General features: G+C 44.4%; 1 protein-coding gene across 2 annotated transcripts in view; it reads right to left on the bottom strand.

Annotated features, from left to right (window-relative positions):
- Window positions 1–17,469, bottom strand: part of ttll7 (tubulin tyrosine ligase-like family, member 7) — a 142,592-nt gene that overhangs the window by 17,713 nt on the left and 107,410 nt on the right. For both annotated transcript variants that reach the window (XM_014215640.2, XM_045687265.1), the window contains exons 12-18: window positions 16,636–16,709; window positions 14,220–14,355; window positions 12,027–12,113; window positions 8,891–9,125; window positions 5,901–6,199; window positions 5,087–5,221; window positions 2,219–2,299 (exon numbers count right to left, since the gene is read on the bottom strand). In XM_014215640.2, coding sequence (XP_014071115.2) covers window positions 2,219–2,299; window positions 5,087–5,221; window positions 5,901–6,199; window positions 8,891–9,125; window positions 12,027–12,113; window positions 14,220–14,355; window positions 16,636–16,709 — 1,047 coding nt within the window. The remainder of the gene's footprint in view (window positions 1–2,218; window positions 2,300–5,086; window positions 5,222–5,900; window positions 6,200–8,890; window positions 9,126–12,026; window positions 12,114–14,219; window positions 14,356–16,635; window positions 16,710–17,469) is intronic.

Raw genomic sequence — 17,469 nt, 5'->3', positions numbered from 1 at the left:
ACCATAACTACTGACCACAACCACACAACTACTGACCACAACTACTGAGCACATAACTACTGACCACAACTACTGAGCACACAACTACAGACCACAACCCCACAACGACTGACCACAACCACGCAACTACTGACGACAACTACTGTGCACACAACTACAGACTACAACCCCACAACTACTGACCACAACCACGCAACTACTGACCACAACTACTGAGCACACAACTACAGACCACAACCACGCAACTGCTGACCACAACTACTGAGCACACAACTACAGACCACAACCCCACAACTACTGACCACAACCACGCAACTACAGACCACAACCCCACAACTACTGACCACAACCACGCAACTACTGACCACATTATACAATTTCACTTAAAAAACTTTCTCATCTGTAAATGCCTGTATTATTAATGTAGGACTACTTAGGGTCACTGGCAATCGCGGATCATATTCAACGTAAAAAGTTGGTGTCCAATCCAAAAATATTTTTTTACATAGGGGTATAGGAATATGTTCACTGTGTAGATAATGTGTAGACACTCATCTCAGAAAACCAATAGTCAAAACTGTATCCGATCAACAGTTGTTTCCCACTGTAGAATTGCCAACATTGAGGGATCAACAGAGGTGTTTCCCACTGTAGAATTGCCAACATTGTGGGATCAAAATCATCAACAGAGGCGCGAGATAAAAAGTGGTCGCTAAGGGCGAAAAATACTTCTGGAAAACTACACCATTTGTAGTCTAAGCCTTTGGGACAAGCCTGGGGTTTAAATGGAAGTCATCAAACAACAGCCTATACATGTAGGATATCTTGTTGTTAAATTTTATGTCAATTCAATAATTGGAAAGCAATATCTATAATCGATTAGGGCGTATAGGCTATCCTATAACTATAAAACGAGCAGTTTTCACTACCATTAATAATAATACTTTCAGCCAGCTGAGCAAGCAAACAAAGTTTCTACTGAAACTTACTTTTCTAGTTTTAACCTGAGGTTTCTAGTTTACTGGGAGAGTTCTTTCTTAGCTGGCAGGTGTGGCTGTGTATACTTGGAAGCCGATGCACACACAATACACAGACACAAATGCATACAAAAAGAAGCACATAATACACACGCACGCGCACACACGCACACACACAGAAATCAGGCGGGGTGTGTAGGTAGGCAGTATCTGATGAAGGCAGAAAGAGAAGTACAGGGACCAGAGATTGCAGGCGGTCAATGAGGGATCCCTCATCCCTCCTTTCCATTCTCTTTCATTTCAGAGTAATGTAATTGCTATTGCTGTGGAGCCTTTGATTTCCTGTCTTATTACTGATGGCCATGATGTGTGTGTGTGTGTGTGTTCCCGTGTGTGCTGGCGTATGTGTGTGTGTCGATATCGGAGAATGTGTGTTTCTAAAGGCAGAGATGCACTATTAATGGGCTAGCGTAGGGTATAGAGCAAAACGTTGTCTCTATTTGACTGCTACCTCCACCATCACTAGGCAGCCTCCAATGCTAATCAGATAGCAGAGTGCTAGGAGAGCTACAAGCCCAGCCAATGTATGGTGTTCATTAGAAGGGCCAGGGACAAGAGAGTCTGTAGCATACATTCCAGCACATTCCACTACCACAGCCCACATATGAGATCAACAACATTCATGTCATTTCAGATGTGACTTTGTTTTTGTTTACTGCTTGTTATTCCTCGCTACGTCTAGCTAAGACTGTCAACGACGGTGATGCAAGGCAAATCCACTTGCTCCCTCCCCCTCAGTCATCATTCACTCCCCTGAACAGATCTGAGACAACAAGGCAGGTGTAAGCAACAGCTCCTCCTAGTTTCCACCATATTGCTTTCACCTAACCAGATCTGTCAAGGGGACTGAATGGGGAGGCCAGAAGGGAGGAGCAAGTTTTTGGTATGAAATGCATGGAATGAAAAGTTTTTGATAGCATTCACTAATAAATCTGCACACATCCAGAAACGCTGGTATACTGAATTACCAAATGTCTCAATATGACAATAAATACAAGCATTAAAGGTATAATCTGCAATATTTACAGCTGTTCAATGACAATTTAAATAAATTATATACTTCATACCCATATACTGTAGGTTATAAAAGAGTGGGTACATTTCCCCAGCCCCATCTCTCATCTTCATTATGAATCAAGAGCCACTATCCAAATCAGTATAGTGGCTTTGATGACACTCACCTTCCTTTGTTTGGTGGAATCCAACTTCACCAGCCAGTAAGAGGCCACTTTGGGTTTGTGGTACTTCCAGTTGTCTAGTATCTGAGAGAGAAAAGCACAGAATAAAATCAACAATCTGCAACAATAACTCAACAATAACTGTATTATTCACCAGTTGGGACATTGTGCAAAGAGGAGTAGCCTTTGAACAAAAACTTAGACCCCCCTGCAATATTTTGCAAAGAAAGGAGACAAAAATTAAAATGATCTCCTTTTCCTATATGTGTGTGTGTTTTTCTCGCTTTCTCTAGTTTTCTCTCTCTGACTCATCCCCCCGTTCTCAGCAATCAGCTCATGGAAGCAAAAAACTATTTCTCTCCCATTTCTATTCTCCCTCTCCATCTCATCCCTCATTTTCAGCAATCAGCCCATGGTACCGGCGGGGTATTGTTACTCAAGTATTCAAACAGTTCAGGGTCTGCATTTGCGTTGTGCCTTGGAGACTAAATCAATGTCTTGCGGTAGAGACGCTGGGAACCGCGAACAAGGCCGGCTGCAACCGAATAGGCCTTTTCATCCAAGACGCACAACCCAAAACTATATTCTATAGACCCGGCCGCCTCAGACTACCGCACCTTTTCACAGTCTATGGCCGTCTGTCAATCTGTGGAATCTGGTGTTAGGACGGTTATAATTGACCTGCATTTTTTATTTTCTTCTTTTATGGCGTGGCTGTGAATGTGTCCAGTGAAGAAAGGCCTTACCCCCTTACACTCGTCGAAATTGGCCTATATGGATAGGGCCAAATTAAAATGTTTCTAACAGAAGAACTATAAAAACCATATGCATGACCATGGTAGCAAATGAAAGAGAAAACTTTATTATGGGGAAATAACAAAATCTAAAAATACTCTTGATACATTCAGTAACATTAGAATAATATTCATTTAAATTTTTTGAAAGATTGTATACACACGTTGGCAATAGAATAAGCTTTTAATTTATGCCCACCTGATCCAGATTCTTCCTGGAACCAAGAGGGTTCTATCTGGAACCAAAAAAGACTCTTCAAAGGGTTCTCCTATGGGGAGATCCGAAGAACACTTTTAGGTTCTAGATAGCATTTTTTCCCCCTAAGAGTGTAGCATGGAGTCATGTGTGCATTCAAGTGCGTGTTCTGGTGCAAATTATCTGCACAATATGACAAACGTAGGCTCATTCTGTTCAGGAGAACCTGGGGTATAATGCGTGTCATCCTTCTAACTGTGGATCAACCATAACGATCATAAATGTTGATACTGTAAATGACATGAGTTTTCAAATATGGAAATGTGAAGTGCACATTTGGACTCATGGGTGTGTGGTTTTCTTGCATGACATCAAAGCTGTATTTTTTTAATAATATTATCCTCAACATCTTATGTTTCAAAACACATCGACTCCTCTAAATGTATAGCATTCCCTTCACTCAGACATCAACAAATGCGCAAAAGTAGCTCAATTAGCGGGAGGGATGGGGCATCTTTTTGCCGCGCGTGGTGCTCAGGTTTAAAACGGCTCTCAGTCAAAACCCATACAGCGCTGTGAAGCAGAGAATCTGAGCTCTGACGTCATGTATAGCATGTTGCTGTACAGCCACTGCGTTCCAATTTAGGCGCTTATCAATGACAAAATCTGCCATGTTCAACCCGTAGACGGGATGACGGGCTGTGAGGGGAAAGTGTTCAACTGAAACTGAGCTGAACTTATATGAAATCAAACTGACACCTAATTTACATTAACATGTACATACTTTATTTCTTCTCTATTACGATGCTAACCTTGCTATTTTACCAATCGCTATGTTTGAAATACAGTGGGAAAGAGAATAGGGTGCCATTTGGGATACAACGATTCCACATGATTGCTGTGGTTCTGAATAATACTTGGCTCATGATTTGTAACAGATATCAAAATTACTTTGAAAATAACATCAATCACAAAACCATCTCAATTTGTCATTTTCGCAACTTGAAACCACGTTTAAAGTAAAAATAGCAAGTCCCCGTAGTTTACTGTGTGGCTCAGTAGGTAGGAGCAAGTTGCTGGCAATGTTTTGAATATAACAATAGCAAGCCACCATAGTCAACTATGAATATAACATATTTTTAAGGTGCAATATAATATTTCCTGGTTGCTAAAATTCTAATAGTTTGCCGAATTTTATTTTATGTGACAAAACAAGCAAGTGTAGAGAATCATTTTACCATCTAAACTGCTGTGAAATATATTTTTAATAACCAAAAATACTGTATTTTCAGCTGTTTGAAGCTGGTGTACAAAACTGAAAGTAAAAGACAAAAACTAAACTTAAGCACGGGAAGCATAGAAATAATGCACATTGAACAGAGCTATGGGTTCTTAGACTTGGTTTCGATGCGAATGACAGATCTATAACTCACATTTCTTTGTGAATTTGGTCAGGTCGCCCAAAAAGTGTCTTATTGCAGCTTGAAGTTCACAGTCAACCACGGTGGCTCACTATTTTTACACTGTCATTTCACGAGTGAGGTAACGAGTCAGCCAGGTGCGGCTGCTCATCTGCGCACCTATTAAGAGTTTATTAGCGGAACAGTTGGAACTGTAATTGTGTCACACGACCTCGACACCAATGTAGCGGAGGAGATCCGTCGAGGGGGAAAGAGGCATTGATAAATACACAGGAGCTGAGGGGAATACAGTGAGGCTTTCTGCTGCCCACGTTTTGGCCATGAGGGAGTTTTCAAAGACAATAGGCAGTCAGGAGGCCATTGTGGAGGGGCTGGGAGGTCAGGAATAGTCCCATACTGTATGGTTGGCTCTGGCCATTGTCTCTTTTTGGAGATACGCTGTATATACTTTCACACACACCTCATCCAGAACGGCCTCGGCCTCCTCCTCAGTCTTCCCCGGGAAGCGGATCCTCATTGCGCTGAGAGCGGCCAGGCTCTGTCTTGTCAGCTCTGTCTCCTGGTCTTTACTCCTCAGGATCAGCACGGGATCACCCTGCACACACAAATGTTCAAAACACATAGATAAGCCAAACAAATTAACAAAACAAATAAATACAGGCCCGACAGACACACATATAGGTCAAACACACACACACAAGGGTCAGACACACAAAGGAAAGAGAGGAGAGAAAAGAACATGAATGGGGTTTAAATGCTTTAAATAATGGTTTCAGCTGAGATCTCAGAGAGAAGAGAGCTAGAGAGAGAGATGGGGTAGAAAGAGAGAAGAGAGAGAGAGAGAAAGAAAGAGGGAAAGAGAGAGAGAGAGAGCGAGAGAAGACAGTGTGGCCATGGTAATTGGAGAGCACTCCAGCTCATCAGAGTCCATATCGCTGAGACCTCCAGGAACAGACTGAGACTGGGAATATAAAGAGAATGGGCATAATGTGTGTGTGTCAAGAGAGGCCAGACACAGAGCTACATTGGGTTAGGGGGACAGCTATCTGTACAGGCTTAGAGGGCCTCATCCAAAGAAGGGCCATCCACAGAATGATAGTTTTAGCAACTTGAAAGGTTTCGTCTGGCACTATATGGTATGGTAATGGTAGCCTACTGTTTGCTCCCGAGGGAGGGGGAGAAAGAGCAGGAGACAGAGAGTGTAGAACGTGTGAATGTAGAAAGTGTAATGATAAGTGCGTGTGTGTGTGTGTGTGTGTATGTTTGTAACTCACCATGTTAGCGTGGATGGTACCTAGACTACTGCTGTGCGGCACCCTGTGGGTGGAGCCGCTGCGGCTGAGCGAATGAGAGCGCAGAGAAGCGGAGCTTGGCCTAACGAGGGCCGTCGCCGCAGGAACGGAGTGCCTGGCCAGCGAGGCTCGCGTCTCATTGGTGGGTGACTGGGCGGCCAGGGAGGAGATTGAACGCGGGCAGGAGATGGAACGTCTGATTGGCCCAGAAAGGGTCGGAGAGGAGGAGGCAGAGAGGCCGGCCTTGACCGGCTTCATCAGAGGTTTCCAGTGAACCCGTCCTGAGAGAGGGATGAAGAAAAGGAGAAGAAAAAAAGATTACATGAAATGAAGGAATAAAGTGGTGACCTAAATAACTTAGTCCAAAGAGGGGGAACTCTCTCGCTTCTCTCGCTCTCTCTCTCTCTTTTTCTCCCCCCCTCATCTGTCCTCTCATGCTCTGCTTTTCATACTGTCCACTTTCATTCCATCGTTGGAAATGAAGTGTGGCATTAAAAGTCCCATTCCGGGACTCGACGTGGTGGCCTATTGAATGTGGCTTTCATTAATCACTAAAGCATGTGTTTCTGTGGCTGTGGGCCGGCTGCTCTCTTCCCTCCTCAGGCCGGATTAGAGAGCAGGGCAGTGGGCCCTTCCAGCCCAGTCACAGCCACAGAACCTCCCCAGGACCACGGAGCTTGAACCACCTCCAGCAGCACATCCAGCCAGCCCAGTGTGTGTGTGTAAGCCTGGAGATGAAAGTTTGTGTGCATGTGTGTGCGTCTGCTCGTGTATATGTGTGTGTGTGTGTGTGTGTGTGTGTGTGTGTGTGTGTGTGTGTGTGTGTGTGTGTGTGTGTGTGTGTTTGTGTGTTGCTGCTGCACCAGCGAACCTTGAGCACGGAACTTGCCAAATCGGCCACATTATAGGGCTTAGCTGAGGCCGCCCCCAGATGGGCGCTTATGGAGTCGGTCGGCGGAGGCAAAGTCACTCCAGCGAAGAGCAGCCCCTCAAATCCAGCCAAATCACTTCTTTGTCCTTCATTCTGGACCTAGGCTGTGTACAAAATGGCCCAATATTTCCTATGTAGTGCTCTACTTTTGACCAGGGCCCATTGGACTCTGGTCAAAAGTAGTGCACTATATATGGAATAGGGTGCCATTTGGGATATACCCCTAATGGAAAATATAATGCTAGAGTAGAAAACCACCCAATATTTCACAATGCAACACACAAATACATTTTTGTGTGTTTTTGTCTACCTAGACTGGGACTTTGAAACTTGGTGGAAAAGACACATTACCTTATAAACCTGTAGGAATGTCCAACTTATCAATCTTTCCCTCTAGTTTCCCGAAGAGCACATTTCAGGACAATTTGCAGAAAGAGTTTTCAAGGTAAGCCACAAGCCTCTATCTCACCGTATTACATGCCACACACACACACACACACACACACACACACACACACACACACACACACACACACACACACACACACACACACACACACACACACACAGTTTCATATCCAGACACACACACACACACACTCGGTTTCAAATCGAGACACACCACACACACAAGCACAAACACACACACACACACACGACGACAACTAGTAGAATAAAAAGCTTTCCCATGGAGCAATCATCAGACGATGACCCTAATTAAAAAATATGGATTTATCCTGTTTCATGTATTAATTAGGTAAACAAATGCATTGTACAGATTTACATCACTAATTTAGCTAGACCGGGACCTGGCCGACACCACCAAACCCAACACTGCAGTATATCTAGGAACTTGGCATGCTGGAGAGAAAGAGCGAGAGAGAGAGAGCGAGAGAGCGAGAGAGAGAGAGAGAGAGAGAGAGAGAGAGAGAGAGAGAGAGAGAGAGAGAGAGTATGTGTGTGTGAGGGTAATATAGAGCAATCATGTGTCTAATGCCTATGAGTATTTGCAGACGTGTATTAGAGAGAAAAGGTGTGTGAGTATACGTGCATGGGCACCTACCTACTTACCAACCTCCCTGCGTGTATAGGACAGCGTAAGTGTGTCTGCATGCGTGTACGTGTGTGACACAAGTTTGTTTTAGTAATTATTGGACCCTTGTAGTCATCTGGAAGGCATCATGGCCAGAGAGAGCCATCTCATATAACAGCCTTCTCCCCAATATACCAGGATTACATCCCAAATGGAACCCTATTCCCTATATAAACTTAGTACACTACTTTTGCCCAGGGCCCACGGGGCTCTGGTCAAAAGTAGTGCACTCTATAGAGAATATGGTGCCATTTGGGAAGCAGTCCAAGAAAGGAGGAAATGGAGAGAATGTCTGTGAAATGTCCTTCTTATAGAAGAGGCCTCTGATTGCTAATAAAGACATTCCCAGACCCCCTCCTCCATTTTACGAGGGTGTGTGTGTGTGAAGGGGGAAGGAGTGTGTGTATGTGTTTCTGTGCGTGTCTCTGTCTGTGTCTCTGTGCGTGTACACCTGTGCATTTGTGCGTTTCTGTGCGTGTCTCTGTCTGTGTCTCTGTGCGTGTACACCTGTGCATTTGTGTGTTTCTGTGCGTGTCTCTGTCTGTGTCTCTGTGCGTGTACGCCTGTGTGTTTCTGTGCGTGTCTCTGTCTGTGTCTCTGTGCGTGTACGCCTGTGCATTTGTGTGTTTCTGTGCGTGTCTCTGTCTGTGTCTCTGTGCGTGTACGCCTGTGCATTTGTGTGTTTCTGTGTGTGTCTCTGTCTGTGTCTCTGTGCGTGTACGCCTGTGCATTTGTGTGTTTCTGTGCGTGTCTCTGTCTGTGTCTCTGTGCGTGTACGCCTGTGCATTTGTGTGTTTCTGTGCGTGTCTCTGTCTGTGTCTCTGTGCGTGTACGCCTGTGCATTTGTGTGTTTCTGTGCGTGTCTCTGTCTGTGTCTCTGTGCGTGTACGCCTGTGCATTTGTGTGTTTCGGTGCGTGTATGGGGTGCTCTCCTCCTCTCCTCCTCACCTGAGCGCTCCGACAATGACTTATACTTGTTCTCTCCCAGGTCGTAAGAGACACTCTTTTTCTCCCTTGTCTTCCCTCCTTCCCTCTCATCCTCCCTGTCATCCTCCTCTTCAGGGCCCTCCTCGGAGCTGCTGTTGTTGACGCTGCTGCCGCTGGCGTCTCCTCCGTCGCCTCCGTACTCCCTTTGTCTCCTGCCGCACGGTGTCTGGGCGCTCTCAGGCATGGAGGACAGGGGCTGACACACACACACACACAAGGAGAGACACACACCCACAGACAGAGAGACACACAGACAGAGAGAGAGAGACACGGACACACAGTGAGAGAGAAAGAGAGAGAGCGAAGATTATGTCAGCACCCACAGACACACCCTTCAACCCTAGCCAATTACCGTCCGTCACTGTGAGAAGCAGAGGTGACACCACGGGCCCGTACGTGTGTGTGTGTCAGTGTGAGTGTTCATGTGTCTACAAATACGCGTGTGCACCGGTGTGTATGTGTGTCAGTGTATGACTATGATTGTAAGTGTATGACTGTGTGTGTGTATCTGAGTATATGTGGTGTGTGTCTGTCTCTGTACTATATGTATGAGTGTTTGTGCATGCATGCATATGTGTGGCTGTCTATGTGTACTGATGTACAAACTTAATTTGAGCCAGTTTGCTACAGCAGGAAAATAATCATGCAACAACAGGAAATGTGAATTATTAGGTGGATTATAATTAATGGACATTTTTTGTAGGGGTTAATACATTTTTCGTTAGGGCAAATCAAGTCTGACATTTTAAAGTGGAAATTACAAAGTTAATAGGCCTTTTTAAATCCATGAATACACTAATATTTTGCATTTCCTGCTATGCAGGTAAATTCTCAGAAAAAAAAGAGTGATCAAATGAAGATTCTACTTCGGTATGTGCATCTGTGCTCGTCTGCGCACGCACATGTGAGCATGTTCCATACGCCATTAATGTGTACACACCCAATGAGCCGTGTGTGTGTGTTGTCTCTGTAGCTGTGATTAAAGCGACGGTGGAGAGAGACATATTAATTAAATCCAAGCGGCCACTCAAATCCTCCTTCTTGGCCTTTGTAGCATGAATTTATCATTTCCCCCCTCACCACCAGACACAAAAAAAGTTAATTAAATTGAATGTCTATTTCACACCATGGAAGGAACACATTGTTAGCATTAATAAAGCATTCACATCTGTTATTCATCAGCTAATTTAGCAAGCGCTTCTCGCGTACAAAATGTATGTGCAGGATGTGATCCTAGTCATGAGCTTATATACAATCACCGGAGGGGGGAACAAAGTGGCGAGAGTGAGAGAGGGGGAAGAAAGAGAGAAAGGGAGAGACAAAAATAGCATAGGATAGAAAGAGAGGGACAGAAAAAAGAGAAAGAGGAGAAAAGAAAACCATCTCTCTCTATCACCTTCTCTCTCTCTCCCTCTATCAACCCTTTCTACACTGCTTAAGTATGAATCCACAGTATTTAAATTGCTTCATTTCAACCCCTCTCTCCTTCTCTCCCTCTTTTTCCAGATGGCCCGTAATACAGCCCCTGGGAGTGTGTCGATCCATCAGAGCACTCAGAGGAGGGCCAGCAGGCCAGTCAGTCCACGTCAGCCCGCACTTGCCATGGTCCAAAGCGACAGGCACAAATTAATTTCGACAAAAGCAATTGTGTCTGAACGAGTCGTTATCCTCGCGGAAAGGGCCCTAATACAGCAGAAAACTGTCCCATTGAGTCGCTACGCACACTTGGTGACTATGTCCCAAATGGCACCTTTTTCCCTGTGTAGTATGTTTGGTAAGGAATAGTGCACCACGTAGAGAAGAGGGTGCCATTAGGGATGCAACCCGTCGTGCGTTTCCCCCACTTCAGCGGAGGAGTGAGGGAAGGGTTTAGATGTAGGGTTGTGGAGAGAAAGATGGAGAAAGGGAGATAGGGGAATGGCGATGGGGAGAGTAATGTGCTGTCATGGGGATGGGGGATTGGGGGGGATTGAGGCATGTGGGGTAACGGACTGAGAGAGAGGGAGAGGGGAAGTGAGGGAGAGGGAAAGCTGACAGGTCTTCCCTTAGGGGATTGGTTGTACCAGGGCCTTTCTTGCTTTGACTCTCCATCTCCATTACGTGTTTTTTCTGGATCACTTTCTCTCTCTCTCTCTGATACCTTAAGGCAGGGGTTCCTAACCTAGGGGGCGCCAATGTTTAGCAAAACATAAAACAACGCCAATATCTTCAATGTTTGCTAGAAGCAAGAGGTGAAATGCCATAGGAAGACATGATTCTGATGCACATTGGAATATCTTTGGTTTGTCTCTATGACATTCAGAAGCTGAGCTACAGCCTTCTAAAGTCGAAGAGTCAAAGAAAATGGACTTTGCTTGGGAAGTAATCTTATACAATGTGTGACTCCGTTGCTATCAATTGATCTATTCACTTTCTGTAAAAGACTATGTATAATTAAATTGAGGGTTCATATAAATGATCATAATAAATCATATTTGGTAGGGGAATAACATTTGGAGAAATCGGGTCTAGACTTTATTTTCCTCATAATTATTATTATTACTAAAAAGCCTACCTAAAAGATGTCATGAGTTGCAGGATGTATAATTGCAGGAAATGAGTTTCAAAACAACATTTTCCTAGGTCCCTCAAATTAAAACAAAATCAAGCTAGTGGTGTATTTAATATAGGCTATCTCAATAAACAATCACATAAAAAAAGAGGGGGGGGTGACATTTTTCAAATGTGAAAAAGGCGGACCAGTGGTAAAAAGGTTGGGAATGCCTGCCTTAAGGCATCAGCCCTTCTATACATCTGCTTCTCTGCCTTTTTTCCTTCTTCCCTTTCTCTCAGACATTCTCCCTCTCTCTTTCTGTGTGTTCCCTTAGGGCATCTGTCCCCTTTCTCTACCTCCCTTCCTTCCTTCATTCATTCCTCGCTTTTCAAACCTTCCTCCTCCTCATACTCTCCTCTCTCTCATTCTTCCATCTCTCTTTTTCTCTGTTAATAATGATAATACATGGATTTTGCATAGCACTTTTCATGGACCCAAAGATGTTTGGAGAAGATGAAGAGGCATCTCTTCCTCCCTGCCTCCTTCCCTCCCTCTCTATCTCACCTTGGGTCCTCTCTGCCGTGACGATTTCCCCAGCAGCTTCTCGTCGTCCAGCTCACACTGGTCCAACAGGTCCAAGATGTCCTCCTCCTGCAAACACACAGAATACAGTAGGTTAGTACTTGATAAACGTCATGAAACCGTTAATAAATAGATTCAATGGAGATGTAAATCATCCATTAACGTCAATGGGAGACTTAACCAGAAGTTTGAGTATGAGTGCAGATCTCAAGTCAGTATAATAGCCTATGGTACCGTAAAACACGGTACTGTAAAGCAACTGCCAAATTATGAATTCTATCAATTACACATTTAATCAATCAATCAACTACCACTAATAAGGGTTGTAAGATTCTGTTGCTACTCCCGACCTGCAAGCAGACGTGAAAACTCAGGTGTTCCACTTCCATAATGCCTCAGTACCATTGCATAGCTAGACCATGAAAGACCTGGCAGAACATGTGTTGCTCTTTGGGCTGACTCTTTATTGATGTATGGGCTGCATCCCAAATGGCACCCTATACCCTATAATAGTGCACTATGTAGGGAATAGGGTGCCATCTGGAACACAGCCATGATCAATCTGGAAACATTATGTTACCCGTAGCCAATACGCTGGGCCCCTTCTCCTTTTTGGCCGCAGCTGAATTAGAGAGAGGGTGATTAATGTTGCTGTCGCACATGGCACCCTCCCATTGTCTCTCAAATACAGATTAAACGTGACTGTGGTCTCTCAGATTAGCAATCAAGTAGCTTTAGGCTGCTCAAATGTCAAATGCGGGGACAAAAGTATGTGTGGGTCTGCTTGTGTGTGGGTGTTTATGTGTGTGTGTGTGTGTGTGTGTGTGTGTGTGTGTGTGTGTGTGTGTGTGTGTGTGCACATGCATGTGTTTGTGTGCCAGGGTCATAAGGCCAAAGCTGTGTTGGCATTTGGTTGAATCCCTGATCATGAACCAACCAACCAGCGCAGCCAGCCTCTCGCTCTGCAGGAGGTTAGCTCATATAGACTCAAAGCCACATGTACATATGGCAGATCCCTCCAAATCCCTCTGCCGTGCTCTCTTCCTCCCTCCCTCCCTCCCTCCCTCCCTCCCTCCCTCCCTCCTCCCTCCCTCCCTCCCTCCCTCCCTCCCTCCCTCCCTCCCTCCCTCCCTCCCTCCAGCTCTCTTTCCCTCTTCTCCCTCCATTCAAGGCTATTGCTAACTCTCTGTTTGTCTATCTGTCTCACCCTCCCTTCTCCTAAAACTCCCTCTGTCTCTCTCTATTCCTCCCTCGGTCTCCCTTTCTCCTACTCAAACACACTTTCTCCCCTTTTGCTAACTCCCTAACAGTCCAAACCCCCCAAGTATCAACCATACCACTTTACCGCTTTCTCTCGTCTCTCTCATACTCCTCCTTGTCTACCCCCTCGCTCTCTCTCTCTCTCTCCCTTTCTCGCAGTATAGAAACCAAATACCACCACTCCATCTGAAATGCATCATGAATAAAACTCCTCAGAAAGCCTGTGTGCATCCTAAATGGCACCCTATTCCCTACATAAAGCACAGCTTTCGACCAGAGCTCTATGGGCCCTTGTCAAAAGTACTGCACTATTGGCAATAGGGTGCCATTTGGGATGCAGTCCGTCTCTCCCCCAATGCCAGAGCATCCCTGCGATTTCCCTATTAACAATTATTTTCTCTATGAACGTACCCTCGCACCACAAACCGCAGCAACACAGCTGCTTCTACTGCATTCCATAAAAAATTCAACCATCACAAGCACCTTCAAATACATTGAGATCTTTGAGAAACCACTTCAAATTAACACTGTGATAATTCACAAAGCGCTAAGGAATAACAGTGAACGCCTAGACTGAGGAGAAGGGGAAAGGCCAGAGCCAGACAAAGCAACAGGAAACAAAGATGGAGGTTGTACGGGTTCGTCCTGCTTTTAACAAATGCTATGATCTGCAATCAATGGATGCTTTTCAAGGACAAGGTGACAAACACGGATCGAGGAGGGGGCGTGACACTCTCTCTCTGTATGTATTTTTCTCTCTTCTTTTTTTTGCAGAGGAGAGCATCTAAACAGAGGTGAGGCGCAAGAGAAAGATGGAGAGAGAGAAAGAGATAGATAGGGAGGGCGAGTGAAAAAGAGAGAGAGGTAAAGAGAGGAGAGAGTGTGTATGTGTGCTGTTCATTCTCAGGTACATACTTTCATTCGTTTCAGAGGATTATTCATTTCCTTTTGAAGTGAGGCCGCTCGGCCGGCGAGGAAGGTCTGAAAGGCAGCTGAGAGGAGGCTTTCATACTTCTCCAGGAGAAGCTTGTCATCTGGGGGGTAAATACGTCTGTGGGAGGAGAGAGAGGGAACAAAAACAATGACATAACATGAATTAAAATAATCAGTAACCGCCGAGGAAAGTCAACCAGTACCTTTTTCTATTGCCGTTTTTTTAATGTAAGTTTAAGTTCCCTCCCACTGGGCACAGACGTCAGTTCAACGTATAGATTTGATTTACATTTGGTTGAGTTGTCAACTAATGTGAATTCAATGTAAAATCAACAAAAAATGGCACCTACATTCAATGACATATTGAATTTAAGTTAAAAGTTGGGTGAAAAAAAGAGTAAACTATCTTACATCGATTACTTTTTTCAAATCCAATCAGTTTTCCTCGTTGATTCAATGTCATCATATTGAATTTTTGGGTTGAAATGATGTGCAAACGATGTTGATTCAACCAGTTTTTGCTCAGTGGGCTCAGTGCGAATAGATGGCTAATTGAATTGATGGTGGAGACTGGCTTAAATGTAGGATTTTACATTTTAGCCAGTTTGCTGCAGCAGGAAAATAATCCTGCAGCAACAGGAAATGTGACTTTATAATTAATAGACCTTTTTGCAGGGTTGATGCATTTTTTGCAAGGGGAAATCAAGCCTGATATTTCAAAGTGGAAATTACAATCTTCAGAAGCCTTTTTAAACCTCAAATAAGTTTGGCATTAAAGGAAAGTTCTCCTGCAACAGGGTGATCAAACATCTGTATAGCCAGTCATTTGGAAGCGCGAACAGCCTGCTTTTGGGGTTGGAACGGCCCCCTCACCCACCATAATCAAGGGGATAAACCAATGTAAATGTTGAGATCGTGGGGGGATAAAGCTGTCAATCCTTTAAGAGCTACACATGTGAGTGATGGCTCAACTCGAGAGGCAAAGTTTAGTGAAAGTAGTACACTATATAGGGAATAGGGTATAATTTGGGACGCATCCTGTGTGTTCGCCGTCGCTCATATTTTGGCCCCAGCTTTTAAACATATGGCTGCTTAATCTGCGATTTGACCCACATGTTTCTTCTGAAGGAGTTGTTCATGTTCAGAATGTTTCTGCATATTTCAGCCCTTGTTTTGATTAGTTGGGGATCGTGTAAGAACTCGCAATTACATCAGCTAAAAACTTGACCAATTTCAATGAGTTTCGACTTGACTTGTCCCTTCCCAGCCTTTTATTAAGTCCCCTACACTGGTTAATACACACACACACACACACACACACACACACACACACACACACACACACACACACACACACACACACACACACACACACACACACACACACACACACACACACACACACACACACACGCACAGACATGCACACACACAGGCATGCACACACACACTTCTGAGAAGTTTGATAAACCAAACACGGTGACAGGCACTGGACCTGAGCTCCCTTTGATGCCGGTCTCTCGTCTGACTCCCGTACCTGAAGTGCATTTCATCTAATGACGGGCTAAGTTCGTTAAGAGACACTAACGAGCGAGCCTAAATCAGATCCCGATGCCGTGTATGAATCCCAGGGGCTGCTTCCCAAATGGCACTGTATTCCCTATATAGTGCACTATGGCCCTATGGGCCCGTGTCAAAAGTAGTGCACTATAAAGGGAATAGGGTGCCACTTGGTACACAGACAGGGTCTATTAGCTCAGGTTCCAGACTGGTGTGTCTGGCAGGGTTAGCTACCGACAATAATTCACAGACGCATGTCGCCATTAGACTATCCGCTCATTGAGTGTTCAGGGAAGAGGTCACTTATGCAAAAGGGAGAGCGAGCGAGAGGTGGGGGGAGAGAGAGGAAAAGAGAGACAGAAAGAGAAAGCAGAGGGATGGAGAGAGTATTAACAATGAACAAAAAACAAGCTCTGACTCAGACACGTCAACGATACTATAAAGAAATGACTGGCCTACGTAAATCTTCTGAAGTCTTTATCAGAGAGAGGAGGAAGAGGAGGAGGAGAGAGATCAGACGCTTACTCATTTGCCTGTTCTTTTCACATGACGTGGCTGCACTGACTTTGTGAATGCACGGGATTCATGACTCAAACCTCTGCAACGCACACTCTCTCTTTCTTTCTCTCAATAACTCCTTGGTAACACTCACGCATAAGAGTCACAACTCAAGCCTACGCACCCCCTCACTCTGTCGCTTTCTCACTTTCGTCCCACTCAAACATTCAATTTATTTTCTCTCCCAATGTTATTTATCCTCCTGAGATCCGGGTGCTCCGCATGTGACCCCGTAAATGTAAACGGAGCCCTCCTCACTCAGTGCCTCTTCCCCCCTTACCTGTAGTTCCCCAGATGTCTCTTTTCATGCTCCTCCCGGGAGATCTGCTTGCGGACCTGAGTCAATTGCTCTTTCTGCAGAAAAAAAACCCACAGGTAACAGAAAAAACGTAGGGTGAAAATAAATAAATATATTACCAGCCCAAATTCACCATGGGGCCAATTCAGACTTAGGAAATATATGCCTTCCTACGCACGCCTTTCCGATGCAGTTCTCAGTAGTTGGTATTCAGACTTACCTTACGCAGGCGAGTAACACACTCTACAGATGTGGCTATCTTGCACACAGTGAAAACATTTAATTAAACTGTTGAAAACCCTCTCGCTTGCTGGCCAACAGATTTTCTTGCTGATTTTTCATTCAATCGGGTTCTCAGTACATTTATCTTATCTTAAAGTGGAACTGACACTGTTTTTACTACTTTGCAGAAATTAAACCAACAGATATTTTAATATTTTCATTTTATGTTTCAAAACCAACTTCATAAAAGACTAAAAAAAAAAGAAAAAAAAAAAGAGGTTATATTTGACCCAAAATTCCATTACGTAGAGTAAAGCATTGTTGGCAGAATTAAAAGGATGCAGTCAATACATGATTAATAAAATTCAACAATAAATCACTAGGTAGTCTAATAAATATTGTTATCAGTTGTAAATCACACCTAGTACATTGTTTGCTGCCTCCAGCAATTCAGGAGATGAACTGTTTCAGATTCACAAACCCAATATTTCTGGGGGAAAAAAGGATGAAGAGGGCAGTGATTGTTGAATCTCAACACAATCAATCTAGCTATGCAGTACGTGGCTAAGGCTTTGGCTTATCTATTTATATAGG

Source organism: Salmo salar, chromosome ssa10, assembly GCF_905237065.1.
Source record: "Salmo salar chromosome ssa10, Ssal_v3.1, whole genome shotgun sequence".
Classification (NCBI taxonomy): domain Eukaryota; kingdom Metazoa; phylum Chordata; class Actinopteri; order Salmoniformes; family Salmonidae; genus Salmo; species Salmo salar.
Note: the sequence above shows the minus strand (reverse complement) of the source record. Positions and strands in the feature narration are given on the sequence as shown.